This window comes from Mus musculus, chromosome 2, assembly GCF_000001635.26.
Source record: "Mus musculus strain C57BL/6J chromosome 2, GRCm38.p6 C57BL/6J".
In the NCBI taxonomy this organism is placed as follows: Eukaryota; Metazoa; Chordata; class Mammalia; order Rodentia; family Muridae; genus Mus; species Mus musculus.
Genome location: NC_000068.7, coordinates 31,242,413 through 31,267,193, shown reverse-complemented (window position 1 = coordinate 31,267,193; position 24,781 = coordinate 31,242,413). Strand labels below are relative to the sequence as shown.

Genomic DNA, 24,781 nt, shown 5'->3' with positions numbered 1-24,781 from the left:
CTAAACCTCTGAACCTGTAAGCCAGCCCCCATTAAATGCTTTCCTATTAGAGTTGCCTTGGGCTGGGCGTGGTAGCGCACACCTTTAATCACAGCACTCGGGAGGCAGAGGCAGGCGGATTTCTGAGTTCGAGGCCAGCCTGGTCTACAGAGTGAGTTCCAGGACAGCCAGAGCTATACAGAGAAACCCTGTCTCTAAAAAAAAAAAAAAAAGAGTTGCCTTGGTCACAGTGTATCGTCACAGCAATAAGACAGCAGCCCTGCGGAGAACCACCCTCCCAGCAAGCCCCTGACCCTTGATCCTCTGTTTCCCCAGTAACACCCCAACACACAGCCAATCAGAGGTCTGGCCAAGTGTGTACAGGATGGGGAGGACAAGCGACTATGAGAGAAGACCCTGGTGTCAGCCAGGCCAACAATGCAGGCCAAGGGTTCCTGCCCTTTTCGGTGCTGAGGTCACGCGGAACACAAGCTTACGTCTCTGAGCCTCATTCTGCTCATCTGTCAAGAGAACACAGCTCCACCTCACAGGTAAAGTGTTACAGGGAAAATGAACTTAGCAACTTGGATGTGTGTCTAGTACCAGCAGGACCCAATAGAGACATGTTCTCTTCCCAGCTGGGCACCCCAGGACCTCCACAGAGGTCCTATCCTTAGAGCCAGCCAGCTACTGGGCTGGGGCTAGAATTTCTTTGTGTGTGTTTTGTGTGAGCGCATCTGGTTTTGGCTGACTCTTTCTCCAGCATAGTCCTGTAGCTGGGCCTGTAAGCCCCATTGAGAGCCAGGCTTTTGATGAGCAGATCCTGATGGGTGTGGCACCTTTTGGTCAAGACCCTGTTAGGACCACATGTAGGCTAGATACCCTGAACCTTAGAATCCTCATCTCTCATATCAAATATGAACTCTCAGCAGGATCCTGTGAAGGGCTTCCTTAAAAGCTCAGAGGAGCTGGAGCACAGAGCCACAGGGAAGGAGGGGGCTGGGCACCCACAGTCCCTCTACTGGAACTGCAGGGGGAGAGAAAAACCCAGCCCCCAGGCTACTCCCAGCCTTTCTCCCTCAGGCCTGCTGAGACTCTCTAATGCCCCTGCCTAAGGAGAGATGCTCAGGGCACCCAGGGCTTCCTCCCACCCCAGCAGTGACTGAAGCTCCCTCAGGCACCTCCTCCTCTCCACGCAGCTCTTGTCTGCAGAGAGTGAACACAGGAGCCTGTCCCAGGAGCCCAGGATAAACGTTGAGTCTGATTTTCATTTCCCTAAAGCAAAATACCTCTCTCCTGATTGAAGCTCAGCTCAAACACGGTGGGAACAGAACGTCAGAGCTGGCAGTCCCACGGAGCAGAGGTGCCTCCTGCGGCAGGAAGGACGGAAGGCAGACTTCTGGTCTTTGTGTGACCAATCCAGATCCCACTTCAGTCTCCAGATGCAAGGATTAACCTCTGGGTTACCCACCCTTTCCCAGTACATTAGCAAGGGGGTCTTGGGAGACTCACACGAGAGAGAGAGAGAGAGAGAGAGAGAGAGAGAGAGAGAGAGAGAGAGAGAGAGAGAGAGAACAAGGCCTTTGGGGCCTTCAGCCACTTGACAGTCTCTTCCATCCTGATGCCTTTGGTCACCAAAGACTCCTCCCTTCAGAAGGACAGCAGGCCTTCCTGTGCCCCACACCCCTCCCCCCAATCAGCCTCAAAGCCCTGCTCCATCTCTCTCTCCTACTCACTGGTCTGGCAGCTGGGGACACCCCTGGCATGGTCATGGTCTTCTGGTCTTCTTTTAGATCCAGGGGTAAAACTCAAAGATCTCCACAGACTCCTCCCTCATCCTCATTCTGACTCAGTCTACACAGTATGGAAGATTCCTATCCTTACTGTCCTCTCAGCATGGAGGGCTACCCTCAACGCCCCCGCCCCCCATGTGGCTGCCCCTGTTAGTTTTCTGCTAACTTGACACAAACTATGGCCACGGGGAAGAGGGAACCTCAGTTAAGGACATGCCACCATCAGAGCTGTGGGCAACTCTGTGGGACATTTTCTTGATTCATGATTGATGTGGGAGGGCCACGCCTGGGCAGGTGGTCCTGGGATGTATAGGAAGGCAGGCTGAGCAAGTCCCGAGGAGCAGGCCAGGAAGCAGCAGCCCTCCATGGCCTCTGCATCAGCTCCTGCCCTGTGTGAGTCCTTGCCCTGCAATTAAATGGCTGTAAGCTGTAAGCCAAAATCAACCCTTTCCTCCATGGGTGGCTTTTGGTGTTTATCACAGCAACAGAAAACAAACTGAAACAATGGTAATGGCAGAGCTTTCTCAGAGAAAGGGGATACACTTCATCTATCCTGAGGCACTCAGCTCAGCCTGGCCCCTCCCACCTTATGACAGTTCCCACCCTCCCCAAGGAGCTGTGAGTCCCAGCAGGAGTCTCCCTGAAAATTTAGTCACCCCATGCTCTCTGGGCCTCATTTTCCCATTCTGAAAGTGAGGCAACTTGGGCAAGAGAGGGTTAAACTCCATGGGCCTCACCCTCCTAGTGGCTATAGTGGCCAGCTCTCCAGCTCCCTGAGCTGCACGGGGACAGGAGTGGACATCCTGGCAGCCCACCTAGGCTTCTAACTCAGTGCATGATCTTAGCCCCGGTGCTTCTCTCCGATCCCAGGGAAGGATTCCAGGGATCCCTAAATACCTGCCATGAGGTGACCGACCCTGGCAAGTAAGCTGGGTCTGGTAAAAGCATTTCCCAGGCAAAGCAAATGGACGGAACAGCAGCTCCCTGTGCTGAAAAGATCAGGGGGCAGCATGGGGACCAGAAGATGGCAGAGCTCTGGCATGTAGGGACCTTGCCCAGTTCTAAGCTGTAGCACTTGGAATTACTGACTCCTAGCAGACAGAGAGAACATGACAGCACATGCAGAGGGCCTGGCACCGAGCCAGCAGTGCTACTGTGATTACTACCCAACGCCTCTGCCAGGGAGAGAATCAGAGCTCCTGTCCTGCCCGTTCCTCTTTCCCAAAAGAGGCCAGAGACCGACTCTGCCGAGACATATGCTGACCCACCCAGAATCCCTGGGCCCTCCCTCAATGTGACACAGAACAGGGCTCCTGGATCAGTCCTCTTCAGGCCCCTCCAGGAGTGGGGTGGCAACAGCCCAGCCTCCAGCTGGCAGTCGCTATTTCTACCCATGTTCTCTGTGCCAGCCCAGCTGGGCGGCTCTGGGCTGGGCACAGCACAAGTCAACAAGAAAGACATACAGGCCCTGCCTACCTCCCCCACACTGCACCTTCTGTGCAACAGCCCTCCCCCTCCCCCCACTCTGCCCACAGAGATGCTATGGCGACTGGTGGAGACTCCTCTTCGGGCTGGCCACACATTGGGCCCTTCACCCAGTCTGCATCTGGCCTCCACATGGGCAGGACTCACAGGCTGTGGCTGTGCTCTGTTGTGACAAAGTGATCTCGCTCATAAGCAGGAATCTCACGCCATGTTTAAATCCACAGGCTAAGCAGACTCGAACACCCTGGCCTGGCTTTTCTGCCCCTGGCACCCAACCCCCAGCTCTTTCCCCTCACATCCCCGCGATCTGGTTGCCCTGTGTGGTGAGTAGGTCAACACAAGGCCCGGCTCCACAGATGTGAGTACGGGTCTCTCAGTGTCTAGGGTACCTGAAGGCTGGACTGGACCAGCTCTGCTCTGATTTCTAAGACATGGCCCTGAGCTTACAGCACCAGAACCCACATTCTCCCACTAACGGCCTCGGTGCAGATAAGGGCATGTCTACTGGTCATTATAAGACACCCATCAATGTACTTGAACGCCATTCTGAGCCTTGCTTCCTCTTGGGGTAGGACGGCTGACAGAGCCGATGGGAAAATACACGTGGCAGACAGCCCAGCACTGGACACAAGGACACTGCTGTTATTATACTGGGGACAAGTGGTGGTGTCAAAATAAAACATTGGGGCTCTCGTTGCCTTCTGGGTGGGTGCTAGGAGATACAGCTGGCAGGGCTAGGCCTTGGTGTTAACACACAGCAAAATGGACAGCTTCCGGCTGCTGCCAGGGAGAGGAGCCAGGCCCTAGGAGGAGCACAGATGCTGGGCTGCTCAGATCCATTCAGACCTCAAGTTCCATTTCCTTCCCAGTCCTTCAGACCCTTCTGAGCCCCAGCTGTTTCCATTGGCTGAGCCCAGAGACTGTACCAGACCCTGTGGTGAGAAAATTCTCTGCTAGCCCACTGTAAGAAACCCCTGTGGCTCCAACGAGGTGACAGCAAGCCACCCAAATCACACAGCCGGTGGCAGGACAAAGGAAATCAGTGGCCCAGCTAACCTGTGTGCTAAGCTAGGGGTGGTTGTGAGCTTCCTCCTTGCCCCCCGCTCCCTACCCCCCAGCAAGGGAAAGCATCTGCTAGGCACCAGCTGCATGGCAAGAACAGAGTGACTGTCCAGCAGGCACAAGGGGCACTTGCCATCAACACAGCCCTTCTTGGAAGAACCAAGCTTTGCCTTGCCGTAGGCTGCGAGGCTCCTTCTTGCTGAGCCTCAGTTTCTTCATCTGACAAAGGGGCTAATAGTAGTCAAAAGGACAGTGCTTCATCCCCAGAGGAGGTCTGCATACAAGTTGAAGGAGTCCAGGAGCTCCCTCGAGGTGCACCCCACAGACTCCCTAAGGAGAGAAGGCTGTTGGTGGCCCAAGAGTTGAGAGACTGCCATGCAGCCATCAAAAGCAAGGTTTGGGGGATAGAGGGATGGCTCAGTCAGTCCTGATGGAGAAGACATGAGAGCCTAAGCTCAGATCCCCAGGATCCATCCACACAAACCTGGGTGTGCTTGCAATCCTGGCGCTGGGGAGGTGGAGACAGGAGGATCCCTGAAGCTAGCTGGACAACCCATCTGGCCAAGCAGAGAGTTCCAGGTTCAGTGAGAGAACTGGTCTCAAAAAGTGAGGTGGAGAGGGCTAAGAATGGCTCCTGATTATTGACCACATGCATATGTGTGCACATACACGCACACACATACATGCACACACTCATATACACTCATGCGGCAAGTGTTGGTTCAAAGTTTTACTCTGATCCAATATTTCTATAAATACTACTGTCTGCCCTATAATTTATACATTTTCTTTTACTTCAGAAACAAAACTGTAAACTATAGTGATTTTAATTTCTATGTAAGCCACACTTTTCCCCCAACGTGTTGAAGTCAAATTCCAGAAAGATGCACTTTGCCTTGTGAATCCCCGCCGTGGGGTGAGGAAGAAGGGATACTCCCAGCATGCCAGGCGGCACTCATCTTATTACACACCTAAACCACACGGTGGGACAAAGTGCTTGAGGCTCTCCACTGCACAGATGAGGAAACTGTGTCACCCAAAGGTGAAGTTACCTGTCCAAGCGCAGTGGAGATGGATCCTGGACCAGGGTCTGTGCACCTCCTGAATGTGGTGGAGAAGGTGTGTGCTTGACATGTCCCCCAGTGCGTGCTGGGAGCTGACTCCTTTAAATGTGATCCAACTCTTACACAGGTTTAGGCTCCCTTATCAAAAGTTCTGCAGATTGATGGTGTAAACCTTTAATCCCAGCCCTGTGGAGGCAGAGGCAGGTGAGCTCCAGGCCAGCCTAATCTACAAAGTGAATTCCAGGACAGCCAGGGCTACACAGAGAAACCTTGTCTCAAAAATCTAACAAACAAAACAACAGAAGTTCCACAGATCTAGAGGCGCTCCTTAATTGGGGGAGTTTGCATTTGTGCAATGAGACATTCCTCGGGAGGAAAACCATCGCACACCTTCTGTATACAACCTGAGGGTGGTTTTGTACAGGATTTTTAGGGCAACCGAATTTTTGCGGCAATCCATTCCATGAGGTCAGGTGTGGAATTTTCCACAACAGTGTCTCGTCACTGCTAGAAGGTGATGATTTTCAGAACAGGAATGCCGAGCTTGCTTCCGCTCCTAGGGTACCAAATCTCTGGTCCAAACTGACTTCAGTACCAGATCTTGCTGGTACTAGATAGCAAAGGGCCTCAGGTTCTGCTGGCCCATCTGCTTGCTCTGGCTGACCCACGTTTAGGTCGAGTCTTGACAGCATCCAACTGTGTAACCGTGGACCCACTGACTAAGTTCTCTGAGTCTTGGCTTTTCTCTAAGGACATAGGGAGCCAAAGCCCACCATAGTTGTGCGTAAGAAAAAGACTGCCGGGAATGTCCCTGACTGTGACCTTGGGGAAAGAGTATGCATGAGAAACGGCTCTGCCACTGCTCAGTGTCCAGTCCCCTCCTCCCAATTGCTGCAAGCTCCAACAAGCAGGACATGTGTGCCCACGACTGTAGTTAAACAGTACTGGTTGGTGTGTGGTAGGTGCTCGGTACACATGTTTCTGCGGATGGTGTTCAATGGCCGCTTGCTGCAATGTCCCCAGCCTTCTTTATTGCTCTCTGGGACACACACATGCACATGTACACACACGTGAGAAACACGGAAGAGGGACCAGGGCTGCTCTCTAGTTTAAGCCTCTTCTACTACCTGACTGGGCGCCTTCCAAGAGGAGGGAGCCTGTAGGGGACGACACCTTCTGTGCCCCTCAGAGGGATGCTGGTGTGAGGTGTTTTCCTGCACACTCCTGCATAGGGAATACTTCCCCAAGGTTTCATACAGCCCAATTCCAGTGCTTCTCAGACCAAGTCTGCTGTGGCTCCTGACAGGAGGCAGAGACAACACATTGAATTCACTGAAAGATCCTTCTCTAAACCTAGTCATTCTTGGTGTGTCTTCTGACTTCAGGCAACTGAACTAACCTCGCTGGGCCTCAGTTTCCTCCTGTGAAAAATGGGAGCAGTGATGCCTTCCTGGTAAGATGAGATTAAGACACAGGAGTTTTAAGTTCCTCATCTAACAATCACAGCAGGCCACACCCTGAGTGGGGCTTTGGAGGTACAGCAGTGACCCCCATGGCTCCTGTCCTCCAAGCTCCTCATATAACCAGGACAGACCTGAAGTACAAAGCTGTCTACTCACCCATGTGGTAAGAAAGACCAGAGTGATAAAAGCTCACTTAGTAGAGTGCTCGCCCAGTGTGCACAGAGCTGTGTTCCATCCCAGCGCCCTATAAGACAGGTCATTGTGGTGCTCACTGTGAATCCAGCACTTGGGAGGAAGAGCATCAGAGGGCAAGTTGGAGGCTAGCCTGGGCTACATGGAACCCTGTCTGGACATGGGGGAGCAGTAACCAGGGTGGAGGGAAAGGCTGTATAGAGGCTTGCCCAGAGGCAGAAAGCAGTCCTCTGACAGGCAAAAGTTTACAGCGCACAGTCAGTTGTGGAACTGCAACTAGGAGAAAGCAGCTGCCCGCCCAGCTCTGACCTCACAGAGCACAGAGGTGCCTCAGGTGGCCACATGCTGCTGGAACAAAGCCTTAGCCACAGGAGGCTGTTGTCATCCGGGCAGAGGGAACACGACAGGTGTCCTGAAGCATTAGCAACTGCCACTATTAATAAAGGTGTCACCGCAGCCACAGGATAAGCAGAGCATGGCAGGTCCTACTGGTAGGACCTGGGCATTCCTGCCTCTACCCCAGGAACCGCTCTGGTCAGGAGACCTCCTTCCTACAGCCCACCTTCCCACTTCCGCTCATGCCCTCCAGATCCCCTCCCCCAGCCCATGGTTGGTGACACACCAGGCTGACCGCCATTCACAGCTCAGGCACTCCTGGTCAGTCACGGTTGGGAATGTCACAGCCTGTGGAGCCCAGAACAGGATTGGGGAAAGGGTGATGAGGGATCCCTAATGAGACCCATCTCCCCCAAAGAAGGGTGCAATGCCCTACTGAGAGGATAACTAGCTGAACTGGCAGGGACCATGCTGGAGTGAAGTAGCCCCGCCTTCAGCTAGCCCCTCCCACTCCTCCCCTCCCGATCCATGCAGCGACCCTGCTCCAGAAACCCATCGGCAGACGCTGAGGTCTAGCTCCAGCAGAGACCCTGGAAAGTTCTGGCCATGAATTCCCGGGCGTCAGGCCAGGAGGACTGAAATACATAACAGCTCTAAGCAAATATGCTCTAGTGCTGCTTCTGGAGCTGGCCCTTTAAGAGCCAGGGTAGGGGCGTGGCCCTGATCTCCAAGGAGGAGGCACCCCAGTGACTCACCGCTGAGCTAGTGGTTCCGAGGTACTGGAGGACCCCAAACTGGCTGGGCAGGAGGGTGGCTGCTGTCAGTCACCCGTCAAAGTGACAGGTGCAGATGGGCAGATAGAAGCTTGCAGCACCAAGTCAGGCTGTGACCTTGACCACTGCACTCGCTGCTGCCTTCATCTTCTAGGTCTATAGAGTATTCCCAGCCACTTACGGCCTGTTTCCCAAGCCGCTTCTCTGTGGGGGCTGGGAGAGGACACGGACTTCAGGGGGTTAGCCACTGCACACCAATCTCGGCAGGCACCTACTGGAACAGATGCCTCCTGTCCTTCGTGGACGTGAACCTGAAGCTTAGGAAGCTAGCGTGCGCTTGCCCAGTGCGCACAAGGTCCTAGAATAGGTCCCAGCGCCTCACAGACCAGGAGTGGTAGTGCCACTGCTGAAGGTGGAGGCATGAGGTTCAAGGCTATCCTCAGCTACACAGGGAGTTTGAAGCCAACCTGGGCTACATGAGATGCTGTCAAGAAAAGAAGGAAGGAGAGAGGGGAGAAGGGAAGGAAGGACAGAGGAAAGGGGGCTGGGGAGATGGCCCAATGGGTAAAATGTCTGCTCTGAAATGATGAGGGACTGAGTTGAGATCCCCAGCATCCCAGGACAGAGTGTGGTGGGTGGGAGGGGGGAGAAGAGGCAGGGACCCTTGGCCAGTCTAGCCAATGGTGAGCTCCAGGCTCAGTGACAGATCTGTTCAAGAAATCAGGTAGAAAGCAGTTGAGAAAACACCCAGCCTGTGTCTATGTCTTCCATATGTGTATGCATGCACGTGTGAGCGCACACACTCGCACACACACACACACACACACACACACACACACACATATACATGAATGCATGTATTGATGCATGTGTGCACTCATAGCTAGGCCTATCTCTAACCTGGCAGCTCTCCTCCTTTCCTGTCCAGCTTAGCATGCTTGGTGGGCCCAGCACAGGACTGCTGTCACCAGCATCATCTTCCTCCTAGACCACGTCCAGGACACAGGTCCTGAGAGTAACCCTGTCCTGACACTGGTATCAGGCGAAGCTGCTGGCCCAAATCTCCTCTACCCTGACCTCCTCCTGCCTCCATCAGGGAAGGAGTACACAAGATGCTAAGCTGACATGCCACTTAAGCCCTCCCACAGGTGCCTATGCTGCATACATACGTCCCCCATTGTACCAACAGCTTGTCTTGACATTTAAACTGGCCTCACTTCTGTTTCTCCACCACATTATGGATGCCGTATAAGCCAGAGAACCAACAGTCCATGTTCCCTTGTGTCAGTACCACAGGGTAAACTGAGGCAGGTAGCCTAAAACCACTTTCTCAACCAGGAAATGAGAACTAAAGGGGCAGCCAGAGGAACCCTTTAGCCAGTTGGGGCTCCCCTGGACTCTCTGTTTCTCTCCCAAAGCTGCAGGGCATCCTTCCCAGAATGCCCTAGGGCACTGTCAGAGCTGCCCTCAGCTTCTCCAGTCCAGGGAGACAGGCATCCCAGCCAGAGCCCCTAAAGCAGGAGCCTCTATATTGTGATGGCTGCTGCTACTTATAATTAAGATCATGTTCCTCTTGAGCCCAGCAAGGGCCCCATGACAAGCAGTGTGAAGACAATGGTCACCCTGCCTGGTTGGATGTGTAGACTACAGAGCTCCAGAGGGTTCAGGGACCATGGCAAGAGGCCCAGTGCCCAGGAGCGCAGGCTTCGAGCAGCCCAGCTCCCTGTTTGCACAGTGCACACCATGTATTTTTGAACAGAAGGAAAGCATTCGCCTCCCCCCACAGTGCCAAAAATAGCCCCGTCTCCTGCTCTGAAGGGAAGCTTTGGTTCCTACCAAGAGGCAGGTGCGGGAGGGCAGGAAGGAGGGATGAGGGCTGCCACCTCAGACCCAACCTGTCCCCCCTGCAAGCCACAGAAATTGACAGAAGACCCCCGACTCAGGAGTCCTAGAAAAAGGGATCAAGTTTAATGCCAGGTAGAGAAGCAGGCTCAGGATGGGTTAGAAGAAGCCTGGAGCATCCATTAGCTATTTACTTCTGTCCTGGCTTTCCTATTCATCTTGACAAATGTGTTTGGGGTGCCAGTGGGGAGTAGGGATGGGGGTGAGGCTGGGGAGCAGACCAGAGCAGGGAGCCCTGCAGAGAGCCCCAGCTTCAGCCTCACAGCCCACAGCTGAGTGTGTAGGGGGGGAAGAGGGTTATACACATTGCCTCTACCGCATCCAAGAGACACTGGCAGGGAGCCGCCTCTGGGTGGCGTGTAGTCAGCCTTCTCTGAGCATCCGGAGTTCAGAGTTCAGCCACCCACGCTGTAGCGAGCCTGCAAGGGGTGTGGCTCTCTCCACGGATGTGTGAAGCAGTAAGAGAGAGAGAGGCAGGCCCCTCGCCAGTGTTTCTCACACTTGCTTTGCTTGCTCTGTCTAACCCTCTGGGCAGGTTCCCTCACTTTGCCCATTTTACAGATAGCTCCCGGGCTAGTGTGTATGTTGGGGGGCAAGCTGACATGCCAGAAGGGAGTCGGGAGGATTTGAAGCTAGCCTTGGGGGCAGGAAGTCCCTGAGCTGCAGTTCCCCGAGGCAGACGACAGCAGACAGGCCTCAGGACTCCATGCCCCTCCCTCCCTGAGATGCTCAGAGGAGGCTGAGGGGCCAAGGAAGTAATTACAGGGCCTGTGTGTACTTCCAAGTCAGAACCGCTTTCTGGTTCCCACGGCAACTTCTTGGTTAAAATAATAATAATAAAGCTGGAAAAAGAGGCCACTGTTTGTCCCCAAAAGGCCAGAGCTGTGGGGGACCCGGGCAGCTGTGGGGGACGCGGACAGCTGTGGCCCCAGACTAGGGTGAGAGATCAGCACCCTATGCTGAGAACTGGAGCCCAAAATAAGGAGAGGCAAGTGTGCTATTTCTGCCCGGGTTAAACATTCTTGAGAGCCACATTCCTTCACTCCCGGAATCCAGGGCACAGGGGCTCTGAGTCTACCAGTTTCCCGGCCACCTTGGAAAGCCAGGCATGCTGGAGCCAGCCCTGCAGCCTTTCCCAGGCCCCCAACCTGTGCTCCTCGGGCCAGAAGAGCTTCCCCAAGCAGAATAATTGATCTCCCCAGAGTTGATCTATATAACATCACACCAAAAGGAGAGGCAGGAAGGCAGAGACCTTCTAAGAGGGACAGCCAGACACAAGGCCCTGGCTGGACCCTAGCAGTTCCCAGGGACTGCTAGGTAACAGTGCAGACCAGGCCAAGCAAGTGAGCTCAAAGGAAAGGGCCCAGGAAGAAGGGTCTGGAAGTGGGAACAATGGAAGCCACTTTCGCCTACCCATCCCTTAACAACTCTGCTGCACATAGACCAAAAGCCACAAGATATGGTCGAAGCCTCAAGGACTCTCCATTACAGCGACTCTATATATCACCTTGTTCCTGAATCCACATCAAATCCATAAGGACTGGGTCTCCTCCTTTATCCAAAGACACATCGTACGGCAGCCAAGCTGTGTCAAACATCAGGCAGGGGCACAGCAGTCTAGGGCACGCTGGGTGCCACGTCACCCTTGCACATCTCATCCCCAGCCCCAGCCTACCATCAGAGCAGGAACAGGGGTCTGGGGAGACAGCTCAGCCACTATAGTGTCTGCTATAGGATCTGACAGCCACACCTGTGTAAAATCCAGGTGTGGCAAAGCTTTCGACTGCAGCTGAGGAGACAGGCAGGCAGGCAGGCAGGACATAGAGCTCTCTGGCCAGCCTGCCTAGCCAATCAGCAAAGCTCCCAGCTCAGTGAGAGACTCTGACTCAAGAGAAAAGGTGGAGAGCAAAGAGGAAGACCTGATCTCCAGCCTCCACACACAGGTACCCACACTAAGCACACACAAGTGTGCATACACACAAACAGGGGTAGTGCACACACGGTGAAGCTGGGAGTCCTACACCATGGGGGCCCTTCACGAGATCCCAGAGCTAGGCACACTGCCTTCAGCTGTCTCCCTTGGGTTAGGTGGAGGTTGAGCAAGGCCTGAGGGCTGGAGACTGGGATCAACAGTTCCCTGATTACTCCTGACCACACCCACTCCATGCTTCCAATATGATCACCCATGGGGCCTTACCTCTGCCTCCTTAAGGCAGAAAGCCAAGGCAGGAGTTGCCCAAATGCCCATGGGAGGAGGCAAGATATCCTGTTCACCGCCTGGCCTCACCCCCACCCCACAAATCCAGAACACTTGGCCAGTGTCTGATAGTGAGATGGGCGCTCATGACCCTGTGCTCAGAGATCATAGGAGAGTATGCTCATGAGAGAAAGGGCATGGTTTTAGCCACATGGGGATAAGATTAGCCTGAGCCCAAGACTGCTGCTAAATGGTTAAAAGACCTTGGTATGCCCCAGACTGCCTGAGCTTCCTTCCCATGTCCTATAAAATGGGCACCAATCCCGTTCTCAGCCACAGGGGAGCTATACTATGTGACACCACACCCAGTCAATACTCAGGACACCCAGCTTTTGCCTGATACTCCAGTGCCCATTATCATTCCTCCACTCCTTCATGCCCACCAGCAACTGGCCTCTGATGGAAAGGGCAAGGGGGGTTGTTGAGAAGCAGCAGACATATTCCCCAGTTGCAGAGCTGAGACATCCTTTGGCCCATCTGGCCCTTTCCAGCCAGGTACATCTGCATTTACAACCTGCACAGAGTTACTCCCCCAACCCAGACACGATGTGTGTTCCTGCACAGACCAAGATGGCTCACCCACTCCTGACACATGCCACGACCCTGTCACACTCAGAATATGCACACGTGAGTCAGAGCTTGCACACGTGACCCTCAGCCCCTTTCCAGCCTGCACCGCCCACACAGGCTCCCCCACACCCCCACAGAGCATGCTCAGAGCATCCCACCAGTATAGGCTGAGTATTAAACACTCAGGCCCAGGGCTGGATGGGACCAGGCTCAAACTTCAGCTACATCACTTGCCAAACTGTAGCCATAGGCCAGCGTCTACCCCCAAGCTTCCCTGTCTTTATTTATGAAAGAGGGGCCACACAGAGCTGCTTTTAGATGTTCCTGAGCACCAAACACGGCCCTAAGTCACAAGGGCCATGCATCATGTGGGTCTCTCACGGCTACCAGGCTACCACAGACCAGGGGCGCTGAGAAGAGCTGATAAGTTCAATACTACACTATCTCTCTCAACTCCTAGATGGGGACATTGAGACATCAGGAGTCCAGAACAGGGCTTGGGGGTCAAGGGCATTTCCTGCTCTTTCAGAAGACCTGGGCTTGGTTCCCAGTATCCACATGGGGGAGAGGAGGCTCACACCGCTTATGGGTTCAGTTCCAAGGGGTTCAATGCCCTCTTCTGGCCTCTGCCTGCACATGCCTCACATAAGCTCACCCAGGCACACACACACACACACACACACACAAGCCGAACCTCCAATGACAGGCACAGCATGCTCCTCTCAATGGACACTGGGTTTTCTCTGGTAGAGCTACTTAGAACAAAGCATGTCAACAAAGCACTGAAGCAGAAATCTTCAGTGAAGCAGCAAAGACACGCCCACCAAAGCCCAACACAGAGAGCAAAGAAAGAAAGAAAGAAAGGAAGGAAGGAAGGAAGGAAGGAAGGAAGGAAGAAAGAAAGAAAGAAAGAAAGAAAGAAAGAAAGAAAGAAAGAAAGATAGATAGAAAGAAAGAAAGAGAGAAAGACTCCTGCAAAGAGCCTAGGGCCATCCATCCCTCAATGCTTGTAGTGCAGTATGAGGAGAGGTACTGAGAAATCAGGGTATTGAGGGCTGTGCACATAACTCCACCATTGGGAGAGCGCTTGCTTAGCATACACAAAGCCCTGGGTTTCATCCACAGCACTACATAAACAGGGTGGGGTAGGGCTCCCCTCTAATCCCAGCATTTGGGAAGTGAGGCAGGAGGATTAGAAATTTAAGTCCATCTTCAGTTATGTGGTGAATTTGAGGCCATCCTGGGCTACATGAGACTATCTCAAAAACTAACAAAGACACTGGGTGGTGATGACACACACCTTTAATCCCAGCACTCAGGAGGCAGAGGCAGGAGAATCTTTGACTTCGAGGACAGCCTGGTCTACAGAGTGAGTTTCAGGACAGCCTGGGCTACATAGAGAAATCCTGCCTCAAACAAACAAAAGTGACAACAACAAAAAAAAACAACAAAGACAGACAGACGGATGGATGGACTGACTGATAGATAGATGGACAGATGGATGGATGAATGGACAGGCAAATGGACAGATCTTGGCACATATCTTCCTTAAAGATAAATAACTCAAAACCCAAAATGGGATCATGGAGTTAAAAATCATGTTATATTTTTAAAGTTGTTTTTTTTTTTTTTCCTTTTCCCCGTTTTGAGCAAGGTCTCCTTTGTGCCTTCTGGGCTGACTTTGAAGTCCAGCTCTTCTCCTTCTATCTCTGGAAATCTAGAATTACTTGCATACACTATCACAGCCGGCTTGAAAGGCTTTTGGTTCAAACAAGCTGACTTGCTTTCCAGGAGAATGTCCTAACCAGCTTTTCAGCAACAGTGGGGCCCACAGGCCACCTTCCTGCATTCTCGCCAGCACTGGGTGTCCCTGTTCTATTCCAAGGCTGCAAGCTCATTGGAAAGAAAAGAAAGTTCATAGTCTCAAGTTCATCTTCTTCATTACTATTAACTAGAATTGCAGAGTCCTTGATCTGGAGGACTTCCGGGGCCATGCAGTCGGGGGCCAGGGGGCGGGGAGTGGGGAGAAGGCATTTGTAGGTTCACTAGGCAAGGACTCTACCAACTGAGCCACATCCACAGACCATGTATAAAGATTCAAAGCAGAGGGCTGGAGAGATGGCTCAGTGGTTAAGAGCACAGACTGCTCTTCCAGAGGACCTGAGTTCAATTCCCAGCAACCACATGGTGGCTCACAACCATCTGTAATGGGATCTGATGCCCTCTTCTGGTGCATCTAAAGACAGCTACAGTGTGCTCCTATATATAAAATAAATAAATCCTTAAAAAAAAAATCAAAGCAGAAATAGTCCTCACAGCTCTGTAATGGGTGAGAAGCAACCTAATGTCTAGTAACAGAAGATTAAATAAAAACATGTTGCATGCATATGTCAAACATTAAAGACAAACAAACAAACAAACCCGATGTGAGCTAGGTAGATAAAAGCACTTCCCCTGAGCCTGGGAACCAGAGTTCACTCCCAGAACCCACACGGTGGGGTGGCAGGAGAGAACTAACTACCACTGTGTGTCCCCTGACCTAAACACACACATATGAAGGAAATGATAATGTAAATCATAAAACTGACAAAAAAGGAAAGTTATAAATTACAAGTGAGCAAGTCCAAAGGCGCAGAATAGTGCAGACCATCTATGCAACCCTCTGGGCACTCCTCTAAGTATCTCTAGACTCTGTCAGGCCATCCCCAATGATACCCATAATCCTCCTCGAGTCCCCTTCTTTTGGGAGGCTATAGCCAAGAATGTCCTTTCTAAATCTAACCTTGCTCACAGTGTCCCCCAAATCTATCGCCTCCCTCCCACAGCTCCTCACAGCTCCTGGAAAATACCCAAGTTCCTGCCCGTGACCTTCTGAGGGTGACTCTGGTCAGACCCACTCACCCCCAGTGTCCCCACAGCCTGTGCCACAAGGGTCTCAGACCTCACCCTGGAGCAGATGGGGCTCAGTCCTGAGGTGGTGTGGGCTTCCAGGACAAGGATCTCCAGAGACATCTGGGGTCTGGAGAGGGGACAGGAGGAGCCAGTCACATTCCATATAGAGTGGTGAGTGACAGGGACGGGAAAGACCCGCAGCCTGAGGTGATCTGTGACTGCAGCTCCCCTGGCTAGCCAGGCTCCAGAGGATCTCCTTTTAGCCTGAATCCTCCTCACTCCAGGACTCAGCATGAAGCACATTTTCCAAACAAGGAGGGAGGGTCTCCTCGCCACCACAGGAAAAGATTAGAGCCTCCCTACATCTAGATTACGGAGCCTAATCCCACCCAGAGAGGCCTCTGCGGCTCAGAGGCCTCATGCCCTCTCTGGCCTACAAAGTGTTGTCTTTCCCTGCAGAACCAGACAGCCATGAAGTAGGGTGTCAGACAAACACTAGAGACTGAAGAAGATATGTGACTCACCCAAGGCCACACACAAAGCCCGTGGGGGACATAGCCTGCTCCCCACAAAGCTGGGTTGTCCTCCTTAGGTGGCCACCCCAACACCGACTCTCACCTAAGTTTCTCTAGCTGCTTCGTTCCACCCTCAGCGAAGGAAGGAAGGCTCTCAGGGACAGCGGGAATCCCTCTCCCGGGCAGGGATGACCTGCCCACCACAACCCCCTGGAGCCACCACCCCAACTCCGGAATTTGTGCCAGGATGGTTGCCTCTCCTGAGACCGTTCTCTAAATAGAGCTGGGTGCAGGTAACACTCAGGAAACATCCTTCATCCTATGTAACAGATTCTCCGGGTGCCTGGACAGCTCCAAACCAGAAACTTCAGAGTGCAGCTGGTAAGTCTCAAGCTGAGCCCATCTGGACCAGGGTGGTGGCCCCAGTGAAGCCCACTGAAGCACAGCCACAGAGCACACTCCTTTCTCTCTTTCCTGATCTACTATGTGCTAGAAAAGAGCCAAAGAGGCTCAAGGTTGGCAAGCAAGGTCAAGGCCAAGCTGAAACTGACCAAGAGACAAGAAGTGATCTCCTGTCTTAGTTAGGGTTTCCATTGCTGTGAAGAGACACTATGACCAAGGCAACTTTTATAAAGGACAACATTGAATAGGGGCTGCCTTACAGGTTCAGAGGTTTAGGCTGGTATCATCACGGCGGGAAGCACCGCAGTGTGCAGGCAGACATGGTGCTGGAGGAGCTGAGAGTTCAGCATCTTGTTCTGACTGCAGCCAGGAGAGACTGTCTCACGGGCAGCTAGGAGGAGGGTCTCATTGCCCACCCCCACAGTGACACCCTTCCTCCAACAAGGCCACACCTCCTAATAGTGCCACTCCCTGGGCCAAGCATATTCAAAGCACCACACCTCCCTTCCATGAACAGAATATCTCTGGCTAGCAGTATCTGTGGGATGGGGGAAAAGGTACCTCTGCCCTTGCGTACACTGAGACCAGGACATAGGATTTGTGAGCCGCCAGTCTGGTTTCCGCTGGAGGCAGGAACTGTGTCTCTTGTTCCTTCTCTGTGTGCCCAGCAGAGTGGGTACTCAGTGAATGGCAGATAAGGACCGTTCCAACTCGATCCAGTGAGGAGGTAGACTGCATTTAAGAACAAGGCCCTACTGGGCCTCAGGGAAAATAGCCCAGGAATCACTCTATCCCTGAGTTACTGTGTCAAGCGCAAAGACTGGGATGGCAAGAAGCACCATTTGCAGAGATGAAACCCACCCACAAACGACATTGAAGGCTGGCTCATAAAGAAGTTCAAGGCTGAGGTGGTGGCTCATTGATAGAGCACTTGGCTTATTGTGTGTAAAGTCTTGGGTTCCATCCCAGCATTGGAAAAGGATGTGTGTGTGTGTGTGTGTGTGTGTGTGTGTGTGTGTGTGTGTGTGTGTGTGAATAATGCTTTCAAGCAATAGTGGCATGATTTGGGAATAGTCCCTGGCTTTTTACCAAGATGCCCCACTATACCTCTGTTCACTTCCTACTACCAAGGCCAAACCCATTTTGCAGAGAAGGAAAGCAAGGCTCAACTAGGCAAGAGGAAAGGCTTATCCCTCAGCTTATTCAGAGATACAACAGTCTCACCAATCAGCTCTATGAGAGTGAGGCAGACCCCCGCCTCGTCCCCTCAGTACTCCCACTGCGGCTCATGCCCGTCTGTGAGTCCTGCCTAGGCTGGGGGGCAGAGGTAGAGGGTCTTCACCTTTGCTAACCTGGTCCCCTTAGAGATGGAGGAAGTTCCAGAGAAGAGCAGGCGTGCACAGTGTCAGTAGATAATCTCATCTGCACAGGAAGAGCACAGGAAGTTCCAGGGCATTAAGCCTGACAGAAGGTTATCTTGGACCAGGCTCAAGCCAGGTATGAATCCAGATGTGTGGTCAAGTCCTTGTGGAGCCTTCTCATGGAGCCCTCAGCCTCCCCTGCTTACACACTCTCTCCCCTTCTTTCCTCTCCCCCCACCCCTGCCTCCACACAACCCGGGATGGTGCCCAGCATAGACTCAGGTAGGACCACTGGGTCCCCAACCTGGACCCTGCAGCACAGGACAGTCAGGGACCTGGAGTATGTGCCAGGCTATGTTTCTTTAACTGGGTCTCCCCAGAACCAAGAACCAAAATCAATATATGACTCTCACTCTTGTTCTGTGTGTTGGTTTGTGTGTAGATGTATTCTACCCTTTCGATTGCAGCTGAAGGCCAGAGGTCAATGCTGGATGTTACAGCTTTCCACCTTCCTTTGCTTTTAAAGGTTTGTTTTATTTTTAATTATGTGCAAGGAGCTTGGAGCAGTTGTGTGTGTGAATACAGAACCCATAGAGACCAGAGACTGTGGCTCACATTGAGCTGGAGTTACAGGCAGTTGTGAGCCACACATGTGGGGGCTGGCAATTGAACTCTGGTCTTTAAGGAAGAGCAGTGCTCATTCCTAACCGCTAAGCCATCTCTCCAGCTCCTCCGCCTTATTCTTTGGGCTGGTGTCTCTCAATGAACCCAGAGCTGGCCATTTCACTGGACTGGCTGGCCAGTGAGCTCCCAGAATCCCTCTATGTCTGCCTTCCCCGTGCTGGAGTTATAAGCATGAACCACAGTATCCAGCTTACATAGGTGTGTGCTGGGGACCTGACTCGGGTCCTCATGCTTGCACAAAGCATCTCTCCGGCCTCATAATTCACACTGTCAAGAACTCAACTCCAGAGCTCAGCCCAGACCTAAGAGAAGAGCAAGCCAAGCAGCAGGGATAGGAGATGGTGACATTTGGGAATCCTTCCTGGATGATGCGTCCCTTAACTCCCTACTCAGTATTTCCCTGGAAGAGAGGGGAGAGAGAGAGAGAAAGAGAGAGAGAGAGCGCAGCTGTGGACCAACCACATAGACTTGCCTGGAGGGAGCTGGTGTTCACAGGGAGATAAGAGAGAAGCAAGTGAGTCCCCCAGCCCTAAGTGAGGCCTTGGATGAGGGGGAAGTGCCCAGACTGCCTCAATCCCTGAACAAAACTGCTCCACATCACAAAAGCCCTTTAAAAATAGCTCAGCGGAACTTCACCAGGCCAGTGCCTGACAAGAGTTCTGCTGGCCCCATTCTTCCCAAGTTAATGGCCAGCCCTTCAGAGATGGGGCTGAACGAAAGGTCTTTCAAATCCAGCACTGGGCCAGGGTAGGAAAGAGAGGCACAGAGGGCTCTTGGCATAAGCCAGGGATGCCAGCTCACATCTCCCAGCCTTGCCTTCCTCTCTATGAGCAGCTGGAGTGCCCAGAACAGGACAAGCTGTTGATGTACAGCTGTGCTAAGGACACAGCCGATGGTGCATGACACACTCAGTAAGCAGGACCCTGACTTCACAGGGCTCATTGGTGGCCCCCAGCCTCACCATCATGGAGACAGCATGGTACACCACATGCCATGGTTCCTGGAGAAGTCCATGGAGCCCTCTACCCTCCCCACACCCTGGGGTCCTGGCCCGTTCAGGGAGGGAGGGTGTCCCACCAATAGCCTACCTGCTAATGGCTGTGAGCCACACCTTCGAGGGTCCAGTTAACCTCACAAACAGCAACAAGCTAGAAAAAGCTACCCACCCAATCTGGAAAGAGAGAGTAGGCAGCCTGGGCTGGGAAGGATAGTTCTCCTGGATGTGACCTCCAAGGTGTCCAACTCCTCAGGACAGGGGCCAGGAGAGCCCAGGCAGTAAAGCCCCCTTTGTTCTAAGTCTGGGAGAGTGAGGAGCATGGGGCTAAGGCACTAGGTTGACCAAGACCTGCAAACGTGCTCAGAAGACCGATACCGGGGGTGGGGGTGGGGGTGAGAGCAGAGACCATGCACTGCACCAGAGCCTCCATCTACACCGAGCTGTCAGTTAACTGCCTGTCTTTCCGGGTGATGCAGAGCGCTCAGCCAAAGCTTCCCAGGACCCACTTCCAGGGCCACCCCTGGAGAGGCTGCGAGGAGGGGGGACACCTGGTGTGGAGGCACTAAAGATGCAGAGGCAGATCTGTGAAGTTGGGCAAGTGGAGAGCCACGCCTGGGACTGATCTAGTGGACCGTGGAGTGGGACAGACCTTCCTTCGCTCGTCAGCTCGGGCCATGTAAACCCATTTCCTGGTGCGGTAGAGACAGGAGAAGGGAAGGGGGGATGGAGAATACAGCCCAACCGTGCGACATCTAAGAGGGCGCCCAGGACCCTTGGCCCTCTACCGTCACTACCTGAGCGTTCTACCAGTCTCGCCAGCCCTCTTCCTCCCAACACAGTCACACTTGCCAGGGAGGGGGCGACAGGCCAACCTCGCAAGAGGCAGGAGCCGCAGCAGCATCATTAAGCATGAATCACCCACCCACCCTGCTCCAAGCAGGAGAGCCACACAACGCCCGGGCGCCCCCTCCTGGGACCACTGCCCCCCGCCCCGGCACAGCCCGGGTCCTTCGGACAGGAGGGGAGCAGCGGGTGGGCTGCGGATGCCCTGAGGACCCAGAGTGGTCCCTGGAGCACGCTGACAGGCGACACCCAGCCATGGCCGGGGGCGGGGGCGCGGATAGAACAATGGGCCAGGTGCGGGGCAGGGGCGCGGCCGGGAAGGGCGGAGGGAAGGTCGCGGCTCGATGGGGAATCGGGGATCTGGGATCGGGGCTCACTCACAGTAGGTTTTTCTGGTCAGCTCCTCCACAACTTCAGGCTTCAACTTGCTGTTGGATTTCCCCATGCTCGGCGGCCGCGGCCCCCGCTCCCCGGGCCGGACCCGCTCGGGGCGCCCAGCGGGAGCGGTTGGGTCGGGCCGGGGTGCGCGGAGGCCGGCAGGCCGGGCTGGGCCGGGCCGGGGCCGCGCCTTTGTCTGGCCGTGCCCGCGCGTCCCGTGCGCGGGGCTCCGGCGTGCTGCGCGACCGCGGCTGACGGTTCAAGGGGCCTCGGGGACCCGGCGAGGGCCAGGCCTTGGCGGTGCAAGCGGCCACGGCGAGGAGTTGCGCGGGGCTGAGAGCCGCAGCCGCCGGGGCTCGGTTGCCGCGGTCGTCCCTGGTTACTGGGCTGCGTAGCACATGCTCGCTACTGCTGCGCCGCCGCCGCCCCTACGCTCCCCGCCTCCCGCCCGCACCGGCGCGCCAGGGGTGGACTCGGAGCCGCCACTCATCGCCCGGCGCCACCTCCCGCCCAGCTCCGACAGGCGCGAGCTCCGCGTTGAGGCACCCCCTCTCCTGTTGGCTCTCCGGGGACGCTGGGAGGTCGCCGCACCGCCCCCTCCGCCGATCCATTCCCCCCTCTCCGCAGCGGCGTGGGCAGGGAGGGCCCGGAAAATCGGACGTGAACGAGGCCAAATCCCTGCCCGGCGCAATTCATTCATTCCACTTAGATGTGTTGGGCGCTGGGGACCTGGCGGCCAAGAGGACAGACGCGATCCCAGACCTCTCCAGGAGCATCCTGATGTGCTGGCTGGCATGGGTTTCGGTGGGAACACTTTTGCCTGGCCTTGAGGGAAGTGACTTCAGATTGAGAGAGGAATGGGGTATCAACCTGGAAGGGGTCTGGCCTGGGAGGGAGAGCAGCCTCTACACCCGGGGCTCCAGGCAAGGCTGGGAATGATCTGAGGCCAGGCAGAAGGGCCAGAGCTTCTGGAGACCAGCCTGGCAAGCCGCTTTCCCCAAAGACCTGGCCTCTGTCCCCGGTGCCCAGGAGTACTTGCAGTTCAAACCTTCTCTGTTGTGGGGCTTGCTTGAAGTGGCCAGAGGGAGCAGAGCCTGTTGGTGGGGCTCCATGCCTGGAAGCCTGCAGCTGGGGAAGGACTCCAGGAAAAGGATGGCCTGCTCTCCCCTCCTCCCAAAATGTCATCGTAATTGAGACCTCTCCTGACTTTCTGCCCAACTCTGTCTCCTTAACAGCTCAGGAAAACTTGGACCTCTTAGTCCATTGGCGCTTGCTTCTTCCAAAGAATGAGCCTCAGGGGGAGGGGAGCAGAAATATGTCTTGCTCTCAGAAGGCCCTGAGGGCCAGTGGCAACTTCTGTGAGCCAGTCTTAGTAGCAGAGGCCAGGGAGCCAGCCCAGCTAAACAGGGAAGTGGGTGGGGAGGCAGTAGGATCCCTGGTTCACAACTGGCTTAGACAACATTAGGAGGAAGAGTTCTCAGGGAAAGGCATGAAAATAGATCGGGTAGGGGAGGAATGACCCATGCCAGGAACCAGAGCCCTGGAAAGACCATGGCAAGATGAAGCCATTCCCTCCTGAGCCAGCAGGGATGCAATCACGGACAGAATTTCTTTTTTTCCCTCTCAGAGGGTGTAAAACCCTGCCTGGGGCGATGGTACCTTTCAACCCCACCTCTTGCATGTCTCCAGCCTTCAGATGGTCTCGGTTCCTTCCCTTACATGAGCCCAGGCCAGACCCAGGTCCCAGCTTGTTGGTGTGAAGAGCCCGTTCGATACAGGAAGTGAGCAGACATGGATCCTGGAAGCTGGCGCTGTGCCACAGCTAAAGGAATTCTCGCTAGAGGTTGGAGCAGGGTGTCCCAGCTTTGAGGATCGATTCAAAATGTACACGAAGGAAAAGCCACAGAAAGAGGTTCAGAGCTGGCCAGCCTCACCTGAACATCCTGCTCAGACAGAAACCTTGGACCATGGGTTAACAGTTGAAGCCTTAGAGAGCTGTGAGCCAGGCCTGTCATCTCTTGGGAGATGGAGGTAGGAGGATCAGGAACTCAGTGGCAACCATGGCTGCCATATAATGAGTTCAAGGACAGTTCTATGCTCTACAGGAACCCAGGGGTTGTTCCATGTGTTGGGTGCTAGACTGAAGACTGAAGACACTGCAGTGAGCAACATGAGAAATGGTCGTGTCTCAAGCCTGCCCAACAACAACCACTGGTCACCAACACCATGACAAGAACCAGGACTCTGGGGGATACAGGAGTCAGGGAAGTGCCTGGTTCCTCACAGTCACGGACACCACTGATACCGGGTTAGTATTTGCTAGGCACCCACTGATGCCAGGCCCCTGGGGATGTTGAAAAAAATCCTTGCCTCAATAGAACTCACAATTTAGCGACCAGGGAACAATAGAAATCATGAACAATTCACGAAACAGACACTATGTTACGTAACCAAGGAGAAATGGCTCAAGCAAGGTTAGGCAAGGGATGCCAGGTACAGGCCAGGATCTGTGAGGCCCCTGGGAGGGAATCTGATCAATGACCTGAAGCAGGGAGAAGGGCATTGAGGACCAAGTGAGGCTCTGTGTAGAGCCAGGGAGCACAGCTGCGACAAAAGCAGTCTCAGAGGGTGGGTGAGGAAAGGCAAGAGGGTGACTGGGGGAATTATAATCCAATGGGGTCTATTCTGGCTCATGGCTGTGGAGGTTCAAGGTCCAAAGACTCCACTTGGTAGAGCCTTGGGCAAAAAGACAGGGACAAAGGGAGAGAGAGCACTCCCTCTGCCCCTTCGCATAAAAGCCACCAAATTTGCCAGGCATTGTGGTACACACCAGTGATTCGAGCATCTGCCCAGCTGAAGTGAAGGGCTGAAGCTTGGGGGGGGGGCGGGGTCAGGGGGGCGGTGAGCTGAGATCAAACCGATGGGAGCTGGGGAGCGATTCAGTGAGGAAAACAGCTACCTCACACGTGTGTGCAGGCAGGAATTCAGATTCCTGCACCCCTGTGAGTGTGAGGTGGGCATGGCAGCCTGCCTGTACTTCTAGCCCTTGGCAAGATGGCTAGCTGGCTAGGCATGCGTATACACACCCCACACATACATGTTGGGGGCTGGAAGCCAGGCATGGTGGTGGACACGTCTCATTCCAGGGCTGGGGAAGGCAGAGACAGGCTTAGCCTAGTTGGAGCCCATGTCCCAGTGGCAGTCCCTGTCTCAAAAGAACAATGTGAGTGGCTCCTGAGAAATGACACCTGAAGCCAGCCTCTGATTTCACATACACATGCATGTGCCTGCCCACACACCTGTACACACACATACTCATTTTTTTTAAAGACACCAATGCTGGCTCACAACCATTCGTAACTCCAGTCCTAGAGGATCCGATGTCTTCTCCTAACCTCCAAGGGCACCAGGTGCGCACATGGGGTACATAAATACACGCAAGACATACATTCACATAAAATAACAAAATAAATACACCTAAAGAAATCTGAATGTTTAAAAAGCCACCAGTGTGAGCCACAGCAGATGGCAAGGTAGAAGTAGGAGACTGGGGTGAGAGTCACATCAGGGAGACTCACTCCAGGCAGTCACGCAATCTAACCTGCCTAACGTCATTGCCAGGTCAGTGAGGCTGGGCATGACAAGTGCTGAGTAGAGCCTGCATTGGGCTCATGTTGAGGAAAGCAGAGTCAGGCACCTGGAGAACTGGGAAGGACTGGGAGACAAAGGCGGCAGGGACAAGGGAATGTCTGTGACCTGGGCGGCTAGGAGGTAAGGAGGAGGCAGTGCATAGGCAGAAAATAAGAGCTTGGTGATGGGGGGTGAGGCTGAGA

At 54.0% G+C, this 24,781-nt stretch overlaps 1 protein-coding gene across 3 annotated transcripts in view; it reads right to left on the bottom strand.

Moving 5' to 3' along the window:
* The window catches only part of Ncs1 (neuronal calcium sensor 1), a 50,282-nt gene extending 28,796 nt beyond the window's left edge, over positions 1-21,486 (bottom strand). For 2 of the 3 annotated variants that reach the window (XR_866008.3, XR_866007.3), the window contains exon 1: positions 20,952-21,486. Coding sequence is in view for 1 of the 3 variants with exons in the window: in NM_019681.3 (NP_062655.1) it covers positions 20,952-21,015 (64 nt within the window). In the remaining 2 variants the exon portion in view is untranslated. The remainder of the gene's footprint in view (positions 1-20,951) is intronic. The other variant, NM_019681.3, reaches the window with a different exon arrangement.
* Positions 21,487-24,781: the final 3,295 nt, after the last annotated feature.